Source organism: Heterodontus francisci, chromosome 42 (genome assembly GCF_036365525.1).
Source record: "Heterodontus francisci isolate sHetFra1 chromosome 42, sHetFra1.hap1, whole genome shotgun sequence".
NCBI classification, from domain to species: Eukaryota; Metazoa; Chordata; class Chondrichthyes; order Heterodontiformes; family Heterodontidae; genus Heterodontus; species Heterodontus francisci.
Window position 1 is genome coordinate 28,204,011 of NC_090412.1, and position 24,858 is coordinate 28,228,868.

A 24,858-nucleotide genomic window follows, 5' to 3' on the forward strand; every position below is an offset into this window, starting at 1 on the left:
GGTGAATAGACCCTTCACCTCCACTCTATCCAGGCCCCTCACAATTCTGTACATTTCAGTCAAATCTCCCCTCAGCCTCCTCTGTTCCAAGGAGAACAACCCCAGCCTATCCAATCTTTCCTCATAGCTGCGTTTTACCAGTCCTGGCAACATCCTCGTAAATCTCCTCTGTACCCTCTCTAGTGCAATTACATCCTTTCTGTAATGAGGTGACCAGAACTGCACACAGTACTCAAGTTGTGGCCTAACCAATGTTTTATACAGTTTCAGCATAACCTCCCTGTTCTTATATTCTACACTTTGGCTAATAAAGGAAAGGATTCCTTATGCTTTCTTAACTACCTTATCAACCTGTCCTGCTACCTTCAGGGATCTGTGGACATTCACTCCAAGGTCCCTCACTTCCTCTACATTTCTCAGTATTTTCCCATTGATCGTCTATTCCTTTGCCTTGTTTGACCTTGTTAAATGCATCACCTCACACCTCTCTGGGTTAAATTCCATTTGCCACTTTTCTGTCCACCTGACCAGTCTATCCAAAACTTCCTGCAGCCTACAGCTAACCTTGCTATCAATCCTGCGGCCAATCTTTTTGTCATCTGCAAACTTCTTGATCATGCCCCTACATTTTCGTCTAAATCAAGGTATGTCACAAAAAACAGGGGACCCAGTACTGAGCCCTGCGGAACCCCACTGGAAACAGGCCTCCGGTCACAAAAACACCCGTCAACTATTACCCTTTGTTTCCTGCCGCTGAGCAAATTTTGTATCGAGCTTGCTACATTTCCCTAGATCCCACAAGCTTTTTTTTTTAACCCGTCTACCATATGGGACCTTGCCAAAAGCCTTGTTAAAATCCATGTGGACCGCATTAACTGCACTACCCTCATCAATCCTCCTTGTTACCTGTTACCTCCTCAAAAAATTCTTTCAAGTTAGTCAGACACGACCTTCCCTTAACAAATCCAGGCTGACTATCCTCGATTAACCTATGCCTAAGTGACAGCTTATCCTGTCTCTCAGAATTGATTCCAATAATTTGCCCACTACTGAGGTTAGACTGACTGGCCTGTAATTACTCGGTCTTTTCCCTCACTCCCTTTTTAAACAAAGGTATAACATTAGCAGTCCTCCAATACTCTGGCACCACACCTGTATCCAGTGAGGATAGGAAAATGGTGGTCAGACAAAGCACAGAGAACAGCACAGGAACAGGCCATTCGGCCCTCCAAGCCTGCGCCGATCTTGATGCCTGTCTAAACTAAAACCTTCTACACTTCCAGGGCCCATATCCCTCTATTCCCTTCCTATTCATATATTTGTCAAGATGCCTCTTAAACGTCGCTATTGTACCTGCTTCCACCACCTCCCCCGGCAGCAAGTTCCAGGCACTCACCAACCTCTGTGTAAAAAAAAACTTGCCTTGCACATCCCCTCTAAACTTTGCCCCTCGCACCTTAAACCTATGTCCCCTAGTAACTGACTCTTCCACCCTGGGAAAAAGCTTCTGACTATCCACTCTGTCCATGCCACTCATAACTTTGTAAACCTCTATGATGTCGCCCCTCCACCTCCGTCGTTCCAGTGAAAACAATCCGAGTTTATCCAACCTCTCCTCATAGCTAATACCTTCCAGACCAGACAACATCCTGGTAAACCTCTTCTGTACCCTCTCCAAAGCCTCCACATCCTTCTGGTAGTGTGGCAACCAGAATTGTACGCAATATTCCAAGTGTGGCCTAACTAAGGTTCTGTACAGTTGCAACATGACTTGCCAATTTTTATACTCTATGCCCCGACCGATGAAGGCAAGCATGCCGTATGCCTTCTTGACTACCTTATCCACCTGCGTTGCCACTTTCAGTGACCTGTGGACCTGTACGCCCAGATCTCTCTGCCTGTCAATACTCCTAAGGGTTCTGCCATTTACTGTATACTTCCCACCTGTATTACACCTTCCAAAATGCATTACCTCACATTTGTCCGGATTAAACTCCATCTGCCATTTCTCCACCCAAGTCTCCAACCTGCTGTATCCTCTGACAATCCTCATCACTATCCGCAACTCCACCAACCTTTGTGTCTGCAAACTTACTAATCACACCAGCTACATTTTCCTCCAAATCATTTCTCTATGCTACAAACAGCACTGATCCCTGCGGAACACCACTTGTCACAGCCCTCCATTCAGAAAAGCGCCCTTCCGCTGCTACCCTCTGTCTTCTATGACCGAGCCAGTTCTGTATCCATCTTGCCAGCTCCCCTCTGATCCCATGTGACTTCACCTTTTGTACCAGTCTGCCATGAGGGACCTTGTCAAAGGCTTTACTGAAGTCCGTATAGATAACATCCACTGCCCTATCTTCATCAATCATCTTCATCACTTCCTCAAAAAACTCAATCAAGTTAGTGAGACACGACCTCCCCTTTACAAAACCATGCTGCCTCTCGCTAATAAGTCCATTTGTTTCCAAATGGGAGTAAATCCTGTCCCGAAGAATCCTCTCCAATAATTTCCCTACCACTAACGTAAGGCTCACCGGCCTGTAATTTCCTGGATTATCCTTGCGACCCTTCTTAAACAAAGGAACAACATTGGCTATTCTCCACTCCTCTGGAACCTCACCTGTAGCCAATGAGGATACAAAAATTTCTGTCAAGGCCCCAGCAATTTCCTCCCTTGCCTCCCTCAGTATTCTGGGGTAGATCCCATCAGGCCCTGGGGACTTATCTACCTTAATGTTTTTAAAGACGCCCAACACCTCCTTTTTGATATCGACATGACTACACTCCCTTCCCTAGACTCATCATCCACCAAGTTCTTCTCTTTGGTGAATACTGATGCAAAGTACTCATTTAGTACCTCGCCCATTTCCTCTGGCTCCACGCATAGATTCCCTCCTCTGTCCTTGAGTGGGCCAACCCTTTCCCTGGTTACCCTCTTGCTCTTTATATATGTATAAAAAGCCTTGGGATTCTCCTTAATCCTGTTTGCCAATGACTTCTCATGATCCCTTTTAGTCCTCCTGACTCCTTGCTTAAGTTCCTTCCTACTTTCTTTATATTCCTCAAGGGCTTCGTCTGTTCCCAGCCTTCCAGCCCTTACGAATGCTTCCTTTCTCTTTTTGACTAGACTCACAATATCCCCTGTTATCCAAGGTTCCCGAAACTTGCCAAACTTATCCTTCTTCCTCACAGGGACATGCCGGTCCTGGATTCTAATCAACTGACGTTTGAAAGACTCCCACATGTCAGATGTTGATTTACCCTCCAACAGCCGCCCCCAATCTAAGTTCTTCAGTTCCTGCCTAATACTGTTATAATTAGCCTTCCCCCAATTTAGCACCTTCACCCGAGGACTACTCTTATCCTTCTCCACAAGTACCTTAAAACTTATGGAATTATGGTCATTGTTCCCAAAATGCTCCCCTACTGAAACTTCGACCACCTGGCCGGGCTCATTCCCCTATTCCAGGACCAGTACGGCCCCTTCCCTAGTTGGACTATCTACATATTGTTTCAAGAAGCCCTCCTGGATGCTCCTTACAAATTCTGTCCCATCCAAGCCCCTAGCACTAAGTGAGTCCCAGTCAATATAGAGGAAGTTAAAATCACCCACCACAACAACCCTGTTGCTTTTACATCTTTCCAAAATCTGTCTACATATCTGCTCCTCTATCTCCCACTGGCTGTTGGGAGGCCTGTAGTAAACCCCTTTTAAACCCCTAAAGACGTTCCGCTATTTCCTCCCTGGCTTCTTTTAATAGCCTGGGGTTCATTTCATCCAGCCTTGGTGATTTATCAACTTTCAAGGATGCTAATCCCCTTAATACTTCTCTATGTTTATCACATCCAAAACTTCACCTTCCTCATCCTTAACTACAATATCTGCATAGTCTCCCTCTTTTGTGAAGACAGACGCAAAGTATTCATTAAGAACCATGCCAACATCTTCCGCTCCTACACATAGGTTACCTTTTTGGTCTTTTATGGGCCCTACTCTCTCCTTAATTATCCTCTTGCTTTTAATGTATTGATAAAACATCTTTGGGTTCACCTTGATTTTGCTTGCCAATATTCGTTCATGCCCTCTCTTTGCTTTCCTAAATTTCTTTGTGATTTCACCCCTCCACTTTCTATACTCCTCTCAGCTTTCTGTAGTATTGAGTTCTTGGTGTCGGACATAAGCTTTCCTTTTCTGCCTGTACCTTCTCTTACCCTGTAAGCTCCTTGACATCCATGGGGCTCTTGAGTTGGCCGTACCACCCTTTGTCTTTGTGGGAACACGTTTACTCTGAAACTCCTGAATCTTCTCTTAGAATGCCTCCCACTGCTCTGATACTGTCACGTTCCTATCTGTGCCCTTAGCTTGTTTGCTTTATTTGCTATACTCCTTGCATTTAAGTAAATACCCTTGAGCACTGCCAAACTCTTTTTTTTTTTTAGTTTCTATCCTTTGTTTCCTCTGCCTTCCAGACCCACTCACTAATTTTCTGCCTTCCATTTCCATTTCTGATTTTGCCCCATGTGAGTCTAACCCTCACGTTCCCATCCCCCTGTCAAACTAGTTTAAACCCTGCCCAACAGCACTAGCAAACCACCCGGCAAGCATATTGTTCCCGGCCCTATTGAGGTGCAAACCGTCCAGCTTGTACAGGTCCCACCTCCCCAGAACCGGTCTCAATACCCCAGGAATCTAAAGCCCTCCTTCCTGCACCACCTCTCCAGCCAAGCATTCGTCACCTCTAACCTCCTATTTCTATGGCACTGGGAGTAATCCGGAGATTACTACCTCTGAGGTCTGCTTTTTAATGTCTTACCTGGCTCCCTAAAATCTGCTTTCAGGACCTCATCCCTCTTTCTACCTATGTGGTTGGCACTAATGTGAACCATGACCTCTGGCTGTTCACCCTCCCCCCTAAGAATGTCCTGGAGTCGCTCTGTGACATCCTTGTATCTGGCACTGGGGAGGCAACACACCCTCCTGGCGTCCCATCTACAGCCCCATAAAAGCCTGTCTGTTCCCCTAACTATCGAATCCCCTACCACCATTTCTCTTACTCTTTTCCTTCTCGCCCATGCAGCTGAGCCGCTTGTGGTGCCCCGAACTTGGCTCTTGCTACACACTTCTGAGGAACCATCACCCTCACCAGCGTCCAGAATGGAAAACTGGTTTGTAAGATAGATCCGGGGACTCCTGCACTACCTGCCTGGTCCTCCGAGACTTTTTGGTGGTAACCCATTCCCTCTCTGCCTGCACGCTCCTAACCTGTGATGTGACCACCTCCCTATATGTGCTATCCACGTAGTTCTCTGCCTCGCGGATGCACCACTGTGACTCCAACCGCTGCTTGAGTTCCGAAACCCGGAGCTCAAGCTTCTGCAGCTGGTGACACTTCCTACAGACATGTTCGTCAAGGCCACTTGACGTGTCCATGACGTCCCCATAGTGCAGGAGGCACATTCCACTCAGCCGAGCTGCCCTGCCATACCTTAACCTTACATTTAAATTAGTTGCTAGTAGAATGTAGAATTACAGACCTTCACTCCCCAATCAGCTCCTTCTCCTGTTCTCCTGTGTGTAGTTATGGGTTATTTAAAACTTCTACGTTTTTCAATTATACAGCTATTTACACATAGTCCCTTACACGGGATTCTCACTAACCAATCTGCTTACTGGTTAAGTTGCATTCTCCTAGCTTGGAGACAAAGGAATAAAACTCATCAACGACTGGAGGTTGAAAAATGTGGAAGAAAGGAGCACCTCCGTCCCCTCTTCACCGAACTCCCTCACTCACCAAACTCTCAGCTTCACACTCTGTTCCCAAGTCTCATTCTATGATAAGTTACACTACAGACCCCTGTATTTATACTACCTGAACCTCAGGTGTGAGTCAGCTCTGCTACAGCTACAGAAACCAGTTTAAACGATTGGGATTGCTCAGACATGCTGGGATACAGTGACGGATTCCCCACTCCAGCTCAATGTATAAGACTGCTCACTACCAGAGACTCTCGTCTGGTGCCCTCACAAAACAGAAATCCAGGTCCAGCCTGTGATTTAGTGATGGGGAGGCTGAAGTGATCAGATCTCGGCATCCAATAGAGAGTGCTGATAGGATTCGTTTCCCTGCACAGTCTGTGACTGTTACTGATTACCTGTTTCTGCTAAATTATCACCATTTAGCTCCACAAACACCTTCCTTTTTTTATTTCTGGTTTCCAGATTGAAAGACACGATAGCTGTGCGTACGACTACTTGGAGATCCGTGACGGCGACAGCGCAGACGCTCCCCTGCTTGGCCATTTCTGCGGTTATGATAAACCAAACGATATCAAATCCAGCTCGAACAAACTCTGGATGAAGTTTATGTCGGATGGCTCGATCAGCAAGGCAGGATTTGCAGCAAACTATTTTAAGGGTGGGTTTGGCTCTTTTCGTAGAATCATACAGCACAGCAGGAGGCCATTCGACCCATCGTGCCTGTGCTGGCTCTTTGAAAGATCAATTCACTTAGTCCCACTCTCCCACTCTTTTCCCCCACATTCCTGCAACTTTTCCCCTTCAAGTATTTATCCAATTCCCTTTTGAAAGTTACTATTGAATCTGCTCCCACCTCCCTTTCAGACAATGTGTTCCATATCATAATTCACTCTGTTCAATTTTTTGTCCTTGTTTTGTCTCTGGTTCTTTTGGCCAATTGTGTCTTTGAGTAACTGTGAGCCCCCCGCGTACAGAATGTTAGCCCAGTTTTTCAGTGATCCAGTTCCAGTGTCGGAGCTGTGTTGAGCAGTGCTCTGTAATATTACAGATCAGTACACCCACCAGCTCAGTGGGCAACACTCTCGCCCCCTGAGGCAGTAGGCTGTGGGATCATGGCCAACTCCAAAAGCTTGAGCATAAAATCTAGGCTGACAGTTCCAGTGTAATACTGCGGATGTGCAGCATTGTCAAAGTTGCTGTCTTTTAGATGAGTTGTTAAACCAAGGCCCTGTCTGGCCCCTCAGGTGGATATTAAAGATCCCACAGCACTGTTCAATAAACAGCAGGGGAATTCTCCCCGGTGTCCTGGGGCAATGTGTGTTCCTCAATCAACATCACTAAAACAGATAATCTGGTCGTTATCACATTGCTGTTTGTGGGAGCTTGCTGTGTGCAAATTGGCTGCCACATTTCCTATATTACAACAGTGACTACACTTCAGAACAACTTCATTGGCTGTAAAGCGCTTTGGGATGTCCTGAGGTTGTGAAAGGCACTATATAAATGCAAGTCTTTCTTTGCTCACATACTGCACCTCCTGCTCTCACTGCCTGTTTTTGGCCATTCACAGGCGCGATTATCAGACAAAACTAAACACATTAGGAGGAAAATGATTTAAGTGTTTACATTTATGAACGTTTAGGGCAGGGTAGATAGAAGCAGACTGTTTCAGCAATTGAGAGGTTAAGAATGAGGGGCTTCACTATGAAGAGGGCTATCCTGCCCACTGTTCCGACTCTCCTACATTTAATCTGCTATCTATGGTCACATAATTCTAAACACTTCTATCACATCACCCTATAGTCTGTGGTGATCCAATCAAAAACTCCCACGTCTGTCTTTGTCTCTATTTTTCCTCATTCCAGGCAACATCCGAGTGAAGATGCACTGTTCCCTCTATAGCTTCAATATCCTTCCTACAGTGTGGAACCCAATACAGCACCCAGTATTCTAACTGAGGTTGTATTAATGTTTTATAACAGCTCACTATTATCTCTTGATTTTTGTTCCCCTTTATCTACACCTCTTGTGAAAAAATGTAGAATTCCATTAGATTTTTAAAAAGTCTTATCAACCTTATCAGTTGCCTGTAATATCCTGTCAGCCTGTCCCACAAAATCCCTCTGCTCCCCTACAGCCCCGAGCCTACTGTCACAGAATCATTACTGCTGTACACATCATCTCACACTTACTGACAGTGAATTCCATCTGTCACATTTTAGCCGATTCCCCATCTTAGAAAGAAAACTTTCCTTTTATCCATCATAATAATCACTTATTTCACTCTCTCTCACTTCAGGGTTCACCTCCTCTCTGATATCCTTCTCTTTAATAATGTCCAGTGTGAAGTATTTATAAATATCTCCACTATTCACATCACCTACAAGTTGACAATTCTCTCCTCCCAGGGGTCTCACCTCATTTTAAAAGAATCAGTTAACTAAGAATTGTTAAAATATGTTGCTGTTCCTTTTGACGTTTATTAACTTTTGACCTCTCACTCTTTTAGTTTCCTTATCATACTTTGAACCTTTTTCTTATTTCCTCACATTCTCCTTTAGTCTTTCCATCATTATTACCTGTGGAATTCTCTACCACGGAAAGCAGTTGAGGCCAAATCATTAAATATATTCAAGAAAGAGTTCGATACAGTTCTTAGGGCTGAAGGGATCAAGAGATACTGGGAGAAAGTGGGAACAGGGTACTGAGCTTGGATGATCAGCCATGATTGTATTGAATGGCAGTGCAGACTCGAAGGGCCGAATGGCCTACTCCTGCTCCTACTTTTCTATGTTTCTGTTATAATGTGGTTTCTCTAATTGTAGTTGCTTTTCGATCTCTTTGTTTATCCATCCAGGACATTTTTAACACCACTAGATACTTGCTTTTTAATGAGCTATGTTTATTCAGTAAATAGCAGAGACACTAAGAACAGTCCCGTTAACACCCATTCCTCCTCCCATGGGGAACACTGGCTTTGCCCAGGAGCTCCACCTGCTGTGATGATATGGAACTGACGGCAGTGACAGTGTGAGCAATGGTGTAATTGAGGGCTGCACAACATTTCCTACAAGGGCACAATCAGCAAAGTCACCCAGCTTGTGCCGGTTTTGCTGAAGTGAAATTCATAGAATCACAGAAATTTAGGGCATAGAAGGAGGCCATTCAGCCCTTTGTGTCTGCGTTGGCTGAGAAAGAGCTATCCAATCTAATCTCACTTTCCAGCTCTTGGTCCGTAGCCCTGTAGGTTACTGCACCTCGGGTGCTTATCCAAGTACTTTTTAAATGGGTGAGGGTTTCTATCTCCCACCCTTTCAGGCAGCAAGTTCCAGGCCCCCATCACCCTCTGGAGAACAACCTTCTCATTAACTCCCCTCTAATCTTTCCACCAATTACTTTAAATCTATGCCTCCAGGTTATTGACCTCTCTGCTAAGGGAAATAGGACCTTCCTACCCACTTTATCCAGGCCCCTCATAATTTTATCCACCTCAATTAAATCTCCCCTCAACTTCCTCCATTCCAAGGAAAACAACCCTAGCCTATCCAATCTTTCTTCAGAGCTAAAATCCTGGCAACATTCTCATAAACCTGCTCTGTACACTGTCTAGTGTAATCACATCTTTCCTGTAATATGGTGACCAAAACTGGTCGTAGTACTCTAGCTGTGCCCTAACCAGTGTTTTATTCAGTTCGAGCATAACCTCCCAGCTCTTGTACTCTACGCCTCGGCTAATAAAGACAAATGTCCCGTATGCCTTCTTGACTACCTTATCTACCTGTCCAGCTACCTTTAAAGATCTGTGGATGTGCAGTCCAAGACACTGTCAGTGGCCTACCATTTATTGCCCTCCCCTGTTGAATTATCTCACATCTCTCCAGTTTGAATTTCATTTGCCACTTTTTTGCCCACCTGACCATTCTATTGATATCTTCCTGCTTTCTTCTTCATTATCAACCACACGGCCAATTTTTGTATCAATTGCAAACTTCTTAATCAAATCTCCTACATTTAAGTCTAAATCGTCGATATATAACGCAAAAAGCAAGGGACCTGGTACTGAGCCCTGTGGAACACCACTGGAAACAGCCTTCCAGTTACAAAAGCACCTGCCGATCACTACACTTTGCTTCCTGCCGTTAAACCAATTTTGGATCCAACTTGCCACTCTGCCTTGGAATCCATGGGCTTTTATTTTTCAGACCAGACTGCCAAGTTGGACCTTGTCAAAGACCTTTCTAAAATCCATGTAGACTACATCAAATGCTTTACCGTCATTTACCCTCCTTGTTAATTCCTCAATAAATTCACTCGTCAGTTAAACTCAACTTTCCCTCAATAAATCCGTGTTGAATATCCTTGATTAATCTGTGCCTCTCTAAATGAAGATTTATTCTGTCCCTCAGAATTTTTTCCAGTAATTTTCCCACCACCGAGGTTCGGCTGACTGGCCTGATATTACTTGGTCTTTCTCCCTTTTTAAGTGTTAATGTTAGCTGTCATTCAGCATCATGCCTATAGCCAGAGGGGATTGGAAAAACTGCGGTAAGTTTCCCCATAAATTCATTAGCATAATCCTGATTGTGAAATCTCCCATGAATGAACAACTTGTATTTATAGACAATTTATATACAAATATTTATATTTATAAACTGCCTCTAACATAGTGATACACCCCTTTACAGGAGTGTTGAAAAACATTTGACACGGAGCCACATGAAGAGATATTAGGACGGGTGACCAAAGCTTGATCAAATGTAGGTTTTAAGGAGCATCTGAAAGGGAGAGAGAGAGGCGGAGAGGTTAGGCAGGGAATTCCAGAGCTTGGGGCCCAGGTAGCTGAAGGCACAGTCACCAGTGGTGGAGTGATTAAAATCAGGGATGCATCAGAAGCCGGAATTGGAGGAGCGCAGATATCTCAGAGTGTTGTGGGGCTGGAGGAGGTTAGAGATAGGGAGGAGGCGAAGCCATAGAGGGATTTGAAAACAAGGATGACAATTTTAAAATCAATGCCATGCTGCACTGGGAGCCAGTGTAGGGGGTAATAAAGCAACAGGACAGTGAGAGTTAGAGTAAGGGCAGCAGAATTTTGATGAGTTCAAGCTTTTGGAGGGTGGAAGATTGGAGGTCAGCTAATGGAGCGTGTTGGAATAGTTGAGTCTGGAGGTAGCAATGGCATGGTCAGGCAGTGTTTATCAATTAGAACACGGCCATTAAGGCAGTGAGATACTCGGGTGGGGAGTGTAAAAGGTGAGAAAAAGAATGTTCCCTTCAGACTGAAGCCGGAGAAGTTACTTTTTTGTGGCACATAAATTTGTGCTGGAATTGCGAGATCCCTCCCCATCCTCCATCTCCTCCCTTTCCTTCCTCCATCGCCTCCCTCTCCTTCCTCCCTCTCCTTCCTCCCTCTCCTTCCTCCCTCTCCTTCCTCCCTCTCCTTCCTCCCTCTCCTTCCTCCCTCTCCTTCCTCCCTCTCCTTCCTCCCTCTCCTTCCTCCCTCTCCTTCCTCCCTCTCCTTCCTCCCTCTCCTTCCTCCCTCTCCTTCCTCCCTCTCCTTCCTCCCTCTCCTTCCTCCCTCTCCTTCCTCCCTCTCCATCCTCCCTCTCCATCCTCCCTCTCCATCCTCCCTCTCCATCCTTCCTCTCCATCCTCCATCTCCTCCCTCTCCATCCTCCATCTCCTCCCTCTCCATCCTCCATCTCCTCCCTCTCCATCCTCCCTCTCCTCCCTCTCCTCCCTCTCCATCCTCCCTCTCCTCCCTCTCCATCCTCCATCTCCTCCCTCTCCATCCTCCCTCTCCATCCTCCCTCTCCATCCTCCCTCTCCATCCTCCCTCTCCATCCTCCCTCTCCATCCTCCCTCTCCATCCTCCCTCTCCATCCTCCCTCTCCATCCTCCCTCTCCATCCTCCCTCTCCATCCTCCCTCTCCATCCTCCCTCTCCATCCTCCCTCTCCATCCTCCCTCTCCATCCTCCCTCTCCATCCTCCCTCTCCATCCTCCCTCTCCATCCTCCCTCTCCATCCTCCCTCTCCATCCTCCCTCTCCATCCTCCCTCTCCATCCTCCCTCTCCATCCTCCCTCTCCATCCTCCCTCTCCATCCTCCCTCTCCATCCTCCCTCTCCATCCTCCCTCTCCATCCTCCCTCTCCATCCTCCCTCTCCATCCTCCCTCTCCATCCTCCCTCTCCATCCTCCCTCTCCATCCTCCCTCTCCATCCTCCCTCTCCATCCTCCCTCTCCATCCTCCCTCTCCATCCTTCCTCTCCATCCTTCCTCTCCATCCTTCCTCTCCATCCTTCCTCTCCATCCTTCCTCTCCATCCTTCCTCTCCATCCTTCCTCTCCATCCTTCCTCTCCATCCTCCATCTCCATCCTCCATCTCCATCCTCCATCTCCATCCTCCATCTCCATCCTCCATCTCCATCCTCCATCTCCATCCTCCATCTCCTCCCTCCATCCTCCATCTCCTCCCTCTCCATCCTCCATCTCCTCCATCCCCTTCTTCCATCTCCTCCATCCCCTTTCTCTCCATCCCCTTCCTCTCCTTCCTCCATCCCCTTCCTCCCCTCCTCCTTCCCCTCCCTCTCCTTCCTCCATCTACCCCCTCTCCATCCTCCATCTCATCCCTCTCCATCCTCCATCTCATCCCTCTCCATCCTCCATCTCATCCCTCTCCATCCTCCATCTCATCCCTCTCCATCCTCCATCTCCTCCCTCTTCATCCTCCATCTCCTACCTCTCCTTCCTCCAACTCCTCCCTCTCCATCCTCCATCTCCTCCATCCGCTCCATCTCCTTCCTCCATCCCCTCCATCTCCTTCCTCCATCCCCTCCATCTCCTTCCTCCATCTCCTCCCTCTCCTTCCTCCATCTCCTTCCTCCCCTCCTCCTTCCCCTCCCTCTCCTTCCTCCATCTCCCCCCTCTCCATCCTCCATCTCATCCCTCTCCATCCTCCATCTCATCCCTCTCCATCCTCCATCTCCTCCCTCTTCATCCTCCATCTCCTTCCTCCAACTCCTCCCTCTCCATCCTCCATCTCCTCCATCCGCTCCATCTCCTTCCTCCATCCCCTCCATCCCCTCCATCTCCTTCCTCCATTTCCTCCCTCTCCTTCCTCCATCTCCTCCCTCCATCTCCTCCCTGTCCATCCTCCATCTCCTCCCTCTCCATCCTCCATCCCCTCCCTCTCTTTCCTCCATCCCCTTCCTCTCCTCCATCTCTTTCCTCCCTCTCCTCCATCTCATCCCTCTCCTTCCTCCATCTCCTTCATCTCCTTCCTCCATCTCCTCCCTCTACTTCCTCCATCTGCTCCATCCCCTCCCTCTCCATCCCCTCCCTTTCCTTCCTCCATCCCCTCCCTTTCCTTCCTCCATCCCCTCCCTTTCCTTCCTCCATCCCCTCCCTTTCCTTCCTCCATCCCCTCCCTCTCTTTCCTTCCTCTCCTTCCTCTCCTCCCTCTCCTTCCTCTCCTCCCTCTCCTTCCTCCATCCCCTCCCTCTGCTTCCTCGATCCCCTCCCTCTCCTTCCTCGATCTCCTTCCTCCAGCCCATCGCCCTCCTTCCTCCATCCCCTCGCCCTCCTTCTTCCATCCCCTCCGTCTCCTTCCTCCCCTTCCTCCATCTCCTCCGTCCCCTCCCTCTCCTTCCTCCCCTTCTTCCATCTCATCCCTCTCCTTCCTCTATCTTCTTCCTCTCCTTCCTCCATCCCCTTCCTCTCGTTCCTCCCCTTCCTCCATCTCCTCCCTCTCGTTCCTCCATCTCCTCCCTCCACCTCCTCCCTTTCCTTCCTCCCTTGCTCCATCTCCTTCCTCCCCTTGCTCCATCTCCTTCCTCCCCTTGCTCCATCTCCTTCCTCCCCTTCCTCCATCTCCTCCCTCTCCTTCCTCCATCCCCTTCCTCTCCTTGCTCCCTCCCCTTCCTCTCCTTCCTCCATCCCTTCCTCTCCTTCCTCCATCCCCTTCCTCTCCTTCCTCCATCCCCTTCCTCTATCCCCTTCATCTCCTCCCTCCCCTTCCTCCCTCCCCCTTCCTCCCTCCCTTCCTCCCTCCCCTTCCTCCCTCCCCTTCCTCCATCTCCTCCCTCTCCTTCCTCCATCTCCTCCCTCTCCTTCCTCCATCTCCTCCCTCTCCTTCCTCCATCCCCTCCCTCTCCTTCCTCCATCCCCTCCCTCTCCTTCCTCCATCCCCTCCCTCTCCTTCCTCCATCCCCTCCCTCTCCTTCCTCCATCCCCTCCCTCTCCTTCCTCCATCCCCTCCCTCTCCTTCCTCCATCCCCTCCCTCTCCTTCCTCCATCCCCTCCCTCTCCTTCCTCCATCCCCTCCCTCTCCTTCCTCCATCCCCTCCCTCTCTTTCCTCCATCTCCTCCCTCTCCTTCCTCCATCCCCTCCCTCTCCTTCCTCCATCCCCTCCCTCTCCTTCCTCCATCCCCTCCCTCTCCTTCCTCCATCCCCTCCCTCTCCTTCCTCCATCCCCTCCCTCTCCTTCCTCCATCCCTCCCTCTCCTTCCTCCATCCCCTCCCTCTCCTTCCTCCATCCCCTCCCTCTCCTTCCTCCATCCCCTCCCTCTCCTTCCTCCATCCCCTCCTTCTCCTTCCTCCATCCCCTCCTTCTCCTTCCTTCCCTTCCTCCATCTCCTCCATCCCCTCCCTCCCCTTCCTCCCCTTCCTCCATCTCCTCCCTCTCTTTCCTCCCTCTCCTTCCTCCATCTAATCCTCTCCTCCCCGTTCCTCCTCCCCCTTCTCCTCCCCCTTCTCCTCCCCGTCCTACATCTCCACCACCTCCTCCCCCTTCCTCCTCCTCCATCCTCCTCTCCCCATCCTCTTCTTTCCCCTCCTCATCCTCTGCACCTCCTGCCCCTCCCCTCATGCCCCCCGCTCCTCCCCCTACCCCTCCTCCCTTCCTCCTCTTGAGCTCTCCTGCCCCCCCTTCCCTCCTCCTCCTCCCCCTCCCCCTACTCCACTCCTCCCCTCCTCACCCTCCCCCTCCCCTCCCCCTGCTCCTCCTCCTCCTCCTCCTCCTTCTCCTCTGCCTCCCCTCCCCCTGCCTCCCCATCCCCCTCCCCCTGCCTCCCCATCCCCCTCCCACACTCCCCCTCCCCTTGCTTCCTCCCCTCCCCTTCCACCTCCCCCTCCCCCCTCCCCCTCCCTTTCTCCTCCCCCCCTCCCATCCTCCACCTCCTCTTCCCCTCCTCCATCTCCCCCTCCTCCATCTCCCCCTCCTCCATCTCCCCCTCCTCCATCTCCCCCTCCTCCATCTCCCCCTCCTCCATCTCCCCCTCCTCCTCCTCCCCCTCCCCCTCCTCCCCCTCCTCCCCCTCCCCCTCCTCCCCATCCTGTCCTCCTCCTCCACTCCACCTCCCTCCTCCCCCTCCCCTCCTCCCTCCCCCTCCCCTCCTCCTCCTCCACCACCTCCTCCCACTCCCCCCTCCTCCCTCCACCTCTTTCCCCTCATGCCCCCCTCTTCCCTACCTCCTCTTGCGCCTTCCTGCCTCCCCTCCTCCCCCTCCCCCTCCCCCTCCCCCTCCCTTCCTCCCCTACACACCTCCCCCCCTCTCCTCCCCACCCTCCCCCTCTCCTCCCCACCCTCCCGCTCCCCTCCTACACCTCCACCTCCTCCCCTACTCCTCCCTCCTCCCCCTCCACCTCCTCCCCATCCTCCCCCACCCCATCCCCTTCCCCTGCCTCCCCCTCCCCATTCCCATGCCTCCCCCTCTCCCCCTCCTCCTCCTCCCCCTCCCCTCCCCCTCCTCTCCCCCTCCTCCTCCTCCCCTCCTCCGCCTCTCCTCCTCCCGTCCCCCTCTCCTCCTCCCGTCCCCCTCCCCTCCTCCTCCCCCTCCCCCTCAGCCCCACCCCCCTCCACCGCCCCTCCCACTTCCTCCTCCCACTTCCTCCTCCCTCTTCCCCCTCCCTCTTCCCCCTCCCTCTTCTCCCTCCCTCTTCCCCCTCCCTCTTCCCCCTCCCCTTCCTTCCCCCTCCCCTTCCTTCCCCTCCCCTTCCTTCCCCCTTCCTTCCCCCTCCCCTTCCTTCCCCCTCCCCTTCCTTCCCCCTCCCCTTCCTTCCCCCTCCCGTTCCCTCCCCCTCCCCTCCTCCCCCTCCCCTCCTCCCCCTCCCTCCTCCCCCTCCCTCCTCCCCCTCCCCTCCTCCCCTCCCTCCTCCCCTCCCTCCTCCCCCTCCCCTCCTCCCCCTCCCCACCTTCCCCTCCCACCTTCCCCTCCCTACCTTCCCCTCCCTACCTTCCCCTCCCTACCTCCCCCTCACCACCTCCCCCTCACCACTCCCCCTCACCACCTCCCCCTCACCACCTCCCCTCACCACCTCCCCCTCACCACCTCCCCCTCACCTCCTCCCCCTCACCTCCTCCCCCTCACCTCCTCCCCCTCACCTCCTCCCCCTCACCTCCTCCCCCTCACCTCCTCCCCCTCACCTCCTCCCCCTCACCTCCTCCCCTCCTCCCCCTCCCCTCCTCCCCCTCCCCTCCTCCCCCTCACCTCCTCCCCCTCACCTCCTCCCCTCACCTCCTCCCCCTCACCACCTCCCCCTCACCTCCTCCCCCTCACCTCCTCCCCCTCACCACCTCCCCCTCACCTCCTCCCCTCACCACCTCCCCCTCACCTCCTCCCCCTCACCACCTCCCCCTCACCTCCTCCCCCTCACCTCCTCCCCCTCACCTCCTCCCCCTCACCTCCTCCCCCTCACCTCCTTCCCCTCACTTCCTCCCCTCCTCCCCCTCCTCCTCCAACCCATCCACATCTCCCCTCCACCTTCCCCTACCCCTTCTCCTTCCCCTCCTCCCTCCCCTCCTCTTCCCCTCCTCCCCTCCCCTCCTCTTCCCCTTCTCCCCTCCCCTCCTCTTCCCCTTCTCCCCTCCCCTCCTCCTTCTCCTCATCCCGTTCCCCTCCTCCTCCCCCTTCCCTCCCCTCCCCTCTTCCCCCTCCCCTCTCCTCTCCTCCTCCCCTCCCTTCCTCCTCCTCTCCCTCCCCTTCCACCCCACCCCCCCTCCACCGCCACTCCCTCTCCCTCCTCCCTCTCCCTCCTCCCTCTCCCTCCTCCCTCTCCCTCCTCCCTCTTCCCCCTCCCCCTTCCCCCTCCCCTTCCTTCCCCCTCCCTTCCTTCCCCCTCCCCTTCCTTCCCCCTCCCCTTCCTTCCCCCTCCCCTTCCTTCCCCCTCCCCTTCCTTCCCCTCCTCCCCCTCACACACCTCCCCCTCACCACCTCCCCCTCACCACCTCCCCCTCACCACCTCCCCCTCACCACCTCCCCCTCACCACCTCCCCCTCACCTCCTCCCCCTCACCTCCTCCCCCTCACCTCCTCCCCCTCACCTCCTCCCCCTCACCTCCTCCCCCTCACCTCCTCCCCCTCACCTCCTCCCCCTCACCCCCTCCCCCCCTCCCCCCTCACCCCCTCCCCCCTCACCCCTCACCTCCTCCCCCTCACCTCCTCCCCCTCACCTCCTCCCCTCACCTCCTCCCCTCACCTCCTCCCCTCCTTCCTCCCCTCCTCCTCCAACCCATCCACATCCCCCCTCTACCTTCCCCTACCCCCTCTCCTTCCCCTCCTCCCCCTCCCCTCCTCTTCCCCCTTCTCCCCTCCCCTCCTCTTCCCCTTCTCCCCTCCCCTCCTCCTCCTCCTCCTCCCGTTCCCCTCCTCCTCCCCCCTCCCCCCCCTCCCACCTCTCCTCCTCCCCTCCCTTCCTCCTCCTCTCCCCTCCCCTTCCACCCCACCCCCCCTCCACCGCCACTCCCTCTCCCCTCCTCCCTCTCCCTCCTCCCTCTTCCCCCTCCCTCTTCCCCCTCCCTCTTCCCCTCCTCTTCCCCCTCCCTCTTCCCCCTCCCTCTTCCCCCTCCCCACCTCCCCCTCCCCACCTCCCCCTCCCCACCTCCCCCTCCCCACCCCCACCTCCCCCTCCCCACCTCCCCCTCCCCACCTCCCCCTCCCCCTCCCCCTCCCCCTCCCCCTCCCCCTCCCCCTCCCCCTCCCCCTCCCCCTCCCCCTCCCCCTTCCCCTCCCCCTTCCCCTCCCCCTTCCCCTCCTCCTCTTCCCCCTTCCCCCCTCCTCCTCTTCCCCTTCCCCCCTCCTCCTCTTCCCCCTTCCCCCCTCCTCCTCCTCCTCCTCTCTCCCCTTCCCTCCTCCTCTTCCCCCTTCCCCCCTCCTCTCCTCTCCCTTCCCCCCTCCTCCTCCTCTCCCTCCCCCCCCTCCTCCTCTCCCTTCCCCCCCTCCTCTTCTCTCTCCCTCCCCCCTCCTCTCCTCTCTCCATCCCCTCCTCCTCTTCCTCTCCTTCCCCCTCCCCCTCCCCTCCTCCTCCTTCCCCCTCCCCCTCCCCTCCTCCTCCTTCCCCTCCCCCTCCCCTCCTCCTCCTTCCCCTCCCCCTCCCCTCCTCCTCCTTCCCCTCCCCTTCCCCCCTCCTCTTCCCCCTTCCCTCCTCCTCTTCCCCCTCCTCCTTTCCCGCTCACCCCTCCTCCATTTGTCAAGTTTATTTCACTAATCAATGGTTTCTGCAGTAGCCGAGCTGCTGATCAGCTGATTAACGCTGGTCCATGGTGGGGTTGTTGGTGGGGAAGGTCCCTGTGCAAGCAGGAGTCTGGGCACAATTCAGTGAATCCCAGCCCCCTCCCCTGAATGGGTGCACCTGGTGGAGGCGAATCATTATAACCTGGGGAGCACGCGGCCAGCCTTGTGGGCAGGGACTGCTTCAGGGGAAGGGTTCAATGGGATGTAGTTATGGGTGTAACTCGCTTGTCTCTGATATTCTGCCAGCTTTGATGCAATTTGACTTGATTGTGCCCAGATTGCATTGTCGTTTGGGTGGATATGTGGGCTGTGCATGGGAGGGTTGTGAGGCAACTCTTGATTGTATTGAAGGAAACTGATCTCCTGTGCACTGTTTGTATTTTTTGACTTGGTGCTGTTTAAAACTGTTTGGTAATGTATTATTTTTTACAGATTTTTATGAATAAAGTATATTTTGGGAAAAAAAAGGTATGTGGGCTGTGCAGCAGACAGCAAAGTAATGGCTCTGAGTGAGACAAAGACAGGGGTCTCATTTTGTTTGTTTGCCCCCTCCAGAGGTGGATGAGTGCTCTCGGCCGGATCACGGGGGTTGTCAGCAGAGATGTGTCAATACACTGGGCAGTTACAGGTGTGCGTGCGAGCCGGGATACGAGCTGGCTGGAGACCGCAGGAGCTGCGAAGGTAACCGAGAATCGCAACACCTCCCTGATAACGGTGTGAACACCAACACTCACCGCCCTGTGACCTCCTCCGTCTCTAGGTCGCCCATTACAAGTTTTTAAAAATCCTCCCCCCAATTTACCTTTACCCTCTTCCCACCTCAAATGATGTTCCCGCCTGGGGAGGGGTGGGGGCCGTTCATGACACCAACCCAGTGTGTAAGCCGAAGCAAAAACAAGAAATGCTGGAATCACTCAGCAGGTCTGGCAGCATCTGTGAAAAGAGAAGCAGAGTTAACGTTTCGGGTCAGTGACCCTTCTTCGGAACTGACAAATATTAGAAAAGTCACAGGTTATAAGCAAGTGAGGTGGGGGTGGGGCAAGAGATAACAAAGGAGGTCTAGATTGGACCAGGCCACATAGCTGACCAAAAGGTCACGGAGCAAAGGCAAACAATATGTTAATGGTGTGTTGAAAGACAAAGCATTAGTACAGATTAGGTGTTAATACACTGAAGCAGTGCGTGTTTGGAGGCTGTTCGACTGCTAAGGGCATCGCAGCCATACTCAGTTCCCGTTCGCGCAGGGACGATCTGGGTATGAGCAGGAGCGGGAAATTTGCCGCTTCTCAGTTTAGGGTCACAGTGACTGACTGGGTCCCGCCTGAGATGGACTAATTCGGCACAAAGCCGGGATTGAACTGGGGACTTGGTGCAGTTTAGTGTTTCAGACACACATGCACTGTGGTGCGATCACACCCAGTCTGGCACCTCATGGATTTACTGACAAAACTTTAAGTTCTCGATGTTACGCAGCGCGGATCAGATTCCTGTTCCTTCGCCTCCACCTTTAACGCAATCCTTCCCAGAATCCTCATCTTCCTTGTCCTGATCTCCCACCCTCTCCCTCGATCTTCCCTCACCCTCACTCTCCTTCAACCTGCCCGCCTTCGCCTCCCTCGACCTGCTTTCCCAATTCCTCTCCCTTGATCTGCCCTCCTTCCTCCTCCCTCTCCTTCATTCTGCCCTCCTACCCTCTCTCTCAACCTCCCGTCCCTCACTCTGCCTTGACCTGCCCGTCCTCCCGCCACTCCCTCTCCCTCCCCCTGCCTGCGCTCCCTCTCCCTTATCCTGCCTTCACTTACCTCCCTCGACCTGTTCGCCCTCTCCTCCCCTTTCCTGCCTGCCCTAACTATCCGTGTGTTTAACCGACAGTTTAACTCCCGCCTCTGCCCAGAAGATTGTGGGTTCAAACCCCACTCCGCATGGCTCAGCCAACACTTGAGTGCAGTACTCAGGGCGTGCAGCATTGTCGGAGGTGCCATCTTTCAGATGAGACGTTAAACCAGGGACTTGGCTGTCTGATCCCATGACTCATTAATGAACCAGGACCACCAAACATAAATTGCTCACTCATGCCATTGCTGTTTGTGGGATCTTTCTGTGTTTAAGATGGCTGCAACAATGTACAATATCATTCAGTATCTGTAAAGTGCTTTGGGGCTTTTTCAGCTGTGATCAGGGACAGTATTGATCTCTCTCCTGACCCCATGTTGTCCTTCCTGTCGTATCCTGCACGAGGGACATGAGTTTTTAAACCTAGTTGGATAGAATATCACAGCAGTGAAAGGATCAAAGTAATCAAATGAATTGACTTTTGACATAAAAGACTTTAAGGGATAAGAGTGTAAAGTTTAAAACTGCCTTCAGTTTGTAGCTAAGTGTTACTCTTGAAGTGAGAATGTGAGTTGGTTTGTTTATATAAATCTCTGACAAACTACTTGTTGGAAATGTGATGTTCAAATTTAGGTGAAAGGTAACTCCTATGCCATTGGTTTAAAGCTCTGGCCAGCCTTTATTGCCGTGCCAACAGTGACTTCTTGTTCCATTGTACCCCAGCTGCATGCGGTGGGTTTCTCACCAAACTCAATGGCACCGTCACCAGCCCAGGCTGGCCCAAGGAATACCCGACCAATAAGAACTGCGTGTGGCAACTGGTGGCTCCAGTCCAGTACCGGATCTCGCTGCAGTTTGAGGCCTTTGAGTTGGAGGGAAATGACGTAAGTAATGAATCGCGTTGACTGGTTGTGCCTGGTAAGTGAGCATCTTGAGGCTGTTGGCCAGATGTTGGTTTGTGCATGTTGGTGGGATTTGGTCGTTAGTTTTTGGTAATCTGACAATAGTGATTTCTGCCTGTGGGGAAATAGGGCTCCTTCTAATCTGCTGTGGGATAGGGAGAGGCAATATAGTCTTAATGGTACAGTGCTAAAGAGTGTGCAGGGATAGAGGGACCTGGGGATGCATGTGCATCGATCTTTGAAGATGGCAGGATACATTGAGAGAGTGGTTAGCAAAACATGTGGGATCCTGGGCTTCATGTTTAGTTTAGAGATACAGCACTGAAACAGGCCCTTCGGCCCACCGAGTCTGTGCCGACCATCAACCACCCATTTATACTAATCCTACAGTAATTCCATATTCCTACCACATCCCCACCTGTCCCTATATTTCCCTACCACCTACCTATACTAGGGGCAATTTATAATGGCCAATTAACCTATCAATCTGCAAGTCTTTGGCATGTGGGAGGAAACCGGAGCACCCGGAGGAAACCCACGCAGACACAGGGAGAACTTGCAAACTCCGCACAGGCAGCACCCAGAATCGAACCCGGGTCCCTGGAGCTGTGAGGCTCATAAATAGAGATATTGAGTACAAAAGCAGGGAAGTTATTCTGAACCTTAATAAAGCTCTGGTTAGACCCCAACTGGAGTATTATAGCCAGTTCTGGTCACCACACTTTAGAAAGGATGTGAGGGTCCTTGAGAGGGTGCAGAGGAGATTTACCAGAATGGTTCCAGGGATGGGGGATTTTAGTTACAAGGTTAGGTTGGAGAAGCCAAGGAGGTTGAGGAGAGATTTGATAGAGGTGTACAAGATTAGGTCAGGTTTAGATAAAGTAGACAAAGCTGTTCCCATTAACTGATGGTATTAGGACTAGGGGGCACAGATTTAAGGTTTTGGGCAAGCGATACAATGAGGAAGAACATTTTTGCAAAACGAGTGGTAATGACCTGGAATTCGGCCTACAAGGGTGGTGGAAGGGAAGATGATGAATCATTTCAAAAGGAACCTGGATGGGCACGTGAGAGAATAAACTTGCAGGCTACAGGGATAGAGCAGGGATATCAGAACTGATTCAATTGCTCTACAGAGAGCCGGCATGGACTCGATGGGCTGAATGGCCTCCTGCTGTGCCGTAATGGCTCTATGACTCTATGATGGTGCCTGCAACGTGGTTGTTAACGGATCGTCCACTTGCCCCTCCAAGTGATTGTGTTTGGGTGGAATTCCTGCCCTATTAAGTTCTTCATCGAGCCTCTGGACTTTGTCTAAACTAAGGAAACTGATTCTAGAATGAATGACATTGTCTGGGTGCAGAATGGATCCTTTGGAGCCAAAGACATCTTTAGAAATGGGACCCTGGTAGAATGGTGACTTTGTCTCAGTTACACAGATACCTGCTTATCACAGGATGAGTGACAGTTTTGTAGGTTCATTATTGTTTTGGCCTGTTAACTGGTGACCTCACTCTCTCACTGTGAGACTGTGTCCACAATCATCTCCAATTGTTCATTATTTCCAGCTTTCTCTCCTCCAGAATGTGCTATATCCTGCTGATGTTTGATTCAAAGGCATCAAATAACCTCCCCCTTACACACTCACAAAACACTGCAACATATACACAGCACACCAACACGCACACACACTTCCAACATATAGACCACCCACATTTCCAACATGTACACCACACACCAACTTACAAAGACATAGAGTCATAGAGTTATACAGCATCGAAACAGGCCCTTCGGCCCATTGTGTCTGTGCTGGCCATCAAGCACCTAACTATTCTAATCCCATTTTCCAGCACTTGGCCCGTAGCCTTGTATGCTATGGTGTTTCAAGTGCTCATCTAAATACTTCTTAAATGTTGTGAGGGTTCCTGCCTCTACCACCTCTTCAGGCAGTGCGTTCCAGATTCCAACCACCCTCTGAGTGAAATTTTTTTTCCTCAAATCTCCTCTAAACCTCCTGCCCCTTACCTTAAATCTATGCCCCCTGGTTATTGATCGCTACGCTAAGGGAAAAAGTTTCTTCCTATCTAACCTATCAATGCCCCTCATAATTTTGTATACCTCAATCAGGACCCCCTCAGCCTTCTCTGCTCTAAGGAAAACAACCCCAGCCTATCCAGTCTCTCTTCATAGCTGAAATGCTCCAGCCCAGGCAACATCCTGGTGATTCTCCTCTGCACCCTCTCCAGTGCAATCACATCCTTCCTACAGTGCGGTGACCAGAACTGTACACAGTACTCCAGCTGTGGCCTAACTAGCGTTTTATACAGCTCCATCATAACCTCCCTGCTCTTATGCACCTGTGCTGCTGCCTTTAGTGATCTATTGTCAAATACACCAAGGTCCCTCTGACCCTCTGTACTTCTTAGGGTCCTACCATCCATTGTATATTCCCTTGCCTTGTTAGTCCTCCCAAAATGCATCACCTCACACTTCTCAGGATTAAATTCCATTTGCCATTGCTCCGTCCATCTTACCAGCCCATCTATATCGTCCTGTAATCTAAGGCTTTCCTCCTCACTATTTACAACACCACCAAGTTTCGTGTCATCTGCGAACTTACTGATCATACCTCCTATATTTACATCTAAATCATTAATGTACACTACAAACAGCAAGGGTCCCAGCACCAATCACTGTGGTACACCACTGGTCACAGGCTTCCAATCACAAAAACAACCCTCGACCGTTACCCTCTACCTCCTGCCACTAAGTCAATTTTGGATCCAATTTGCCAAATCGTCCTGGATTCCATGGGCTTTTACCTTCTTAACCAATCTCCCATGCGGGAGCCTTACTGAAGTCCATGTAGCTACTTCAACTGCTTTACCTGCATTTACACATCTAGTCACCGCCTCGAAAAACTCAATCTAGTTAGACACGATCTCCCCCTGACAAAGCCATGCTGACTACCCTGCCTCTCCAAGCGTAGATTAATCCTGTCCCTCAGAATTTTTTTCCAATAGTTTCCCAACCACTGATGTTAGACTCACTGGCCTGTAATTACCTGGTTGATCCTTGCTACCCTTCTTGAATAATGGTACCACATTCTCTGTCCTCCAGTCCTCTGGTACCTCTCCTGTGGCCAGAGAGGATTTGAAAATGTGTGTCAGAGTCACTGCTATCTCCTCCCTTGCCTCACATAACAACCTGGGATACATCTCATCTGGGCCTGGGGATTTATCCACTATTAAGCCCACTCAAACAGCTAATACTTCCTCCTTTCAATGCTAATCTTCTTCTTCTTTGGCCTCCTTGTCTCGAGAGACAGTGGGTAAGCACCTAGAGGTGGTCAGTGGTTTGTGGAGCAGCGCCTGGAGTGGCTATAAAGGCCAATTTTAGAGTGACAGACTCTTCCACAGGTGCTGAAGATAAAATTGATTGTCGGGGCTGTTACACAGTTGGCTCTCTCCTTGCGCTTCTGTCTTTTTTCCTTCCAACTGCTAAGTCTCTTTGACTCGCCACTCTTTAGCCTTGCCTTTATGGCTGTCCGCCAGCTCAGGCGATCACTGGCAACTGACTCCCACGACTTGTGATCAATGTCACAGGACTTCATGTCACATTTGCAGACGTCTTTAAAGCGGTGACATGGACGGCCGGTGGGTCTGATACCAGTGACGAGCTCACTGTACAATGTGTCCTTGGGGATCCTACCATCTTCCATGCAGCTCACATGGCCAAGCCATCTCAAGCGCCGCTGGCTCAGTAGGGTGTATATGTTGGGGATGTTGGCCGCCTCGAGGACTTCTGCGTTGGAGATACGATCCTGCTACCTGATGCCAAGGATTCTTTGG

General features: G+C 51.6%; 1 protein-coding gene across 5 annotated transcripts in view; it reads left to right on the top strand.

Moving 5' to 3' along the window:
• The window catches only part of LOC137355290 (tolloid-like protein 2), a 230,483-nt gene that overhangs the window by 189,145 nt on the left and 16,480 nt on the right, over nucleotides 1–24,858 (top strand). For all 5 annotated transcript variants that reach the window (XR_010970902.1, XM_068020251.1, XM_068020254.1 and 2 more), the window contains 3 exons: nucleotides 6,227–6,422; nucleotides 18,828–18,953; nucleotides 20,829–20,989. Coding sequence is in view for 4 of the 5 variants with exons in the window: in XM_068020251.1 (XP_067876352.1) it covers nucleotides 6,227–6,422; nucleotides 18,828–18,953; nucleotides 20,829–20,989 (483 nt within the window). In the remaining variant the exon portion in view is untranslated. The remainder of the gene's footprint in view (nucleotides 1–6,226; nucleotides 6,423–18,827; nucleotides 18,954–20,828; nucleotides 20,990–24,858) is intronic.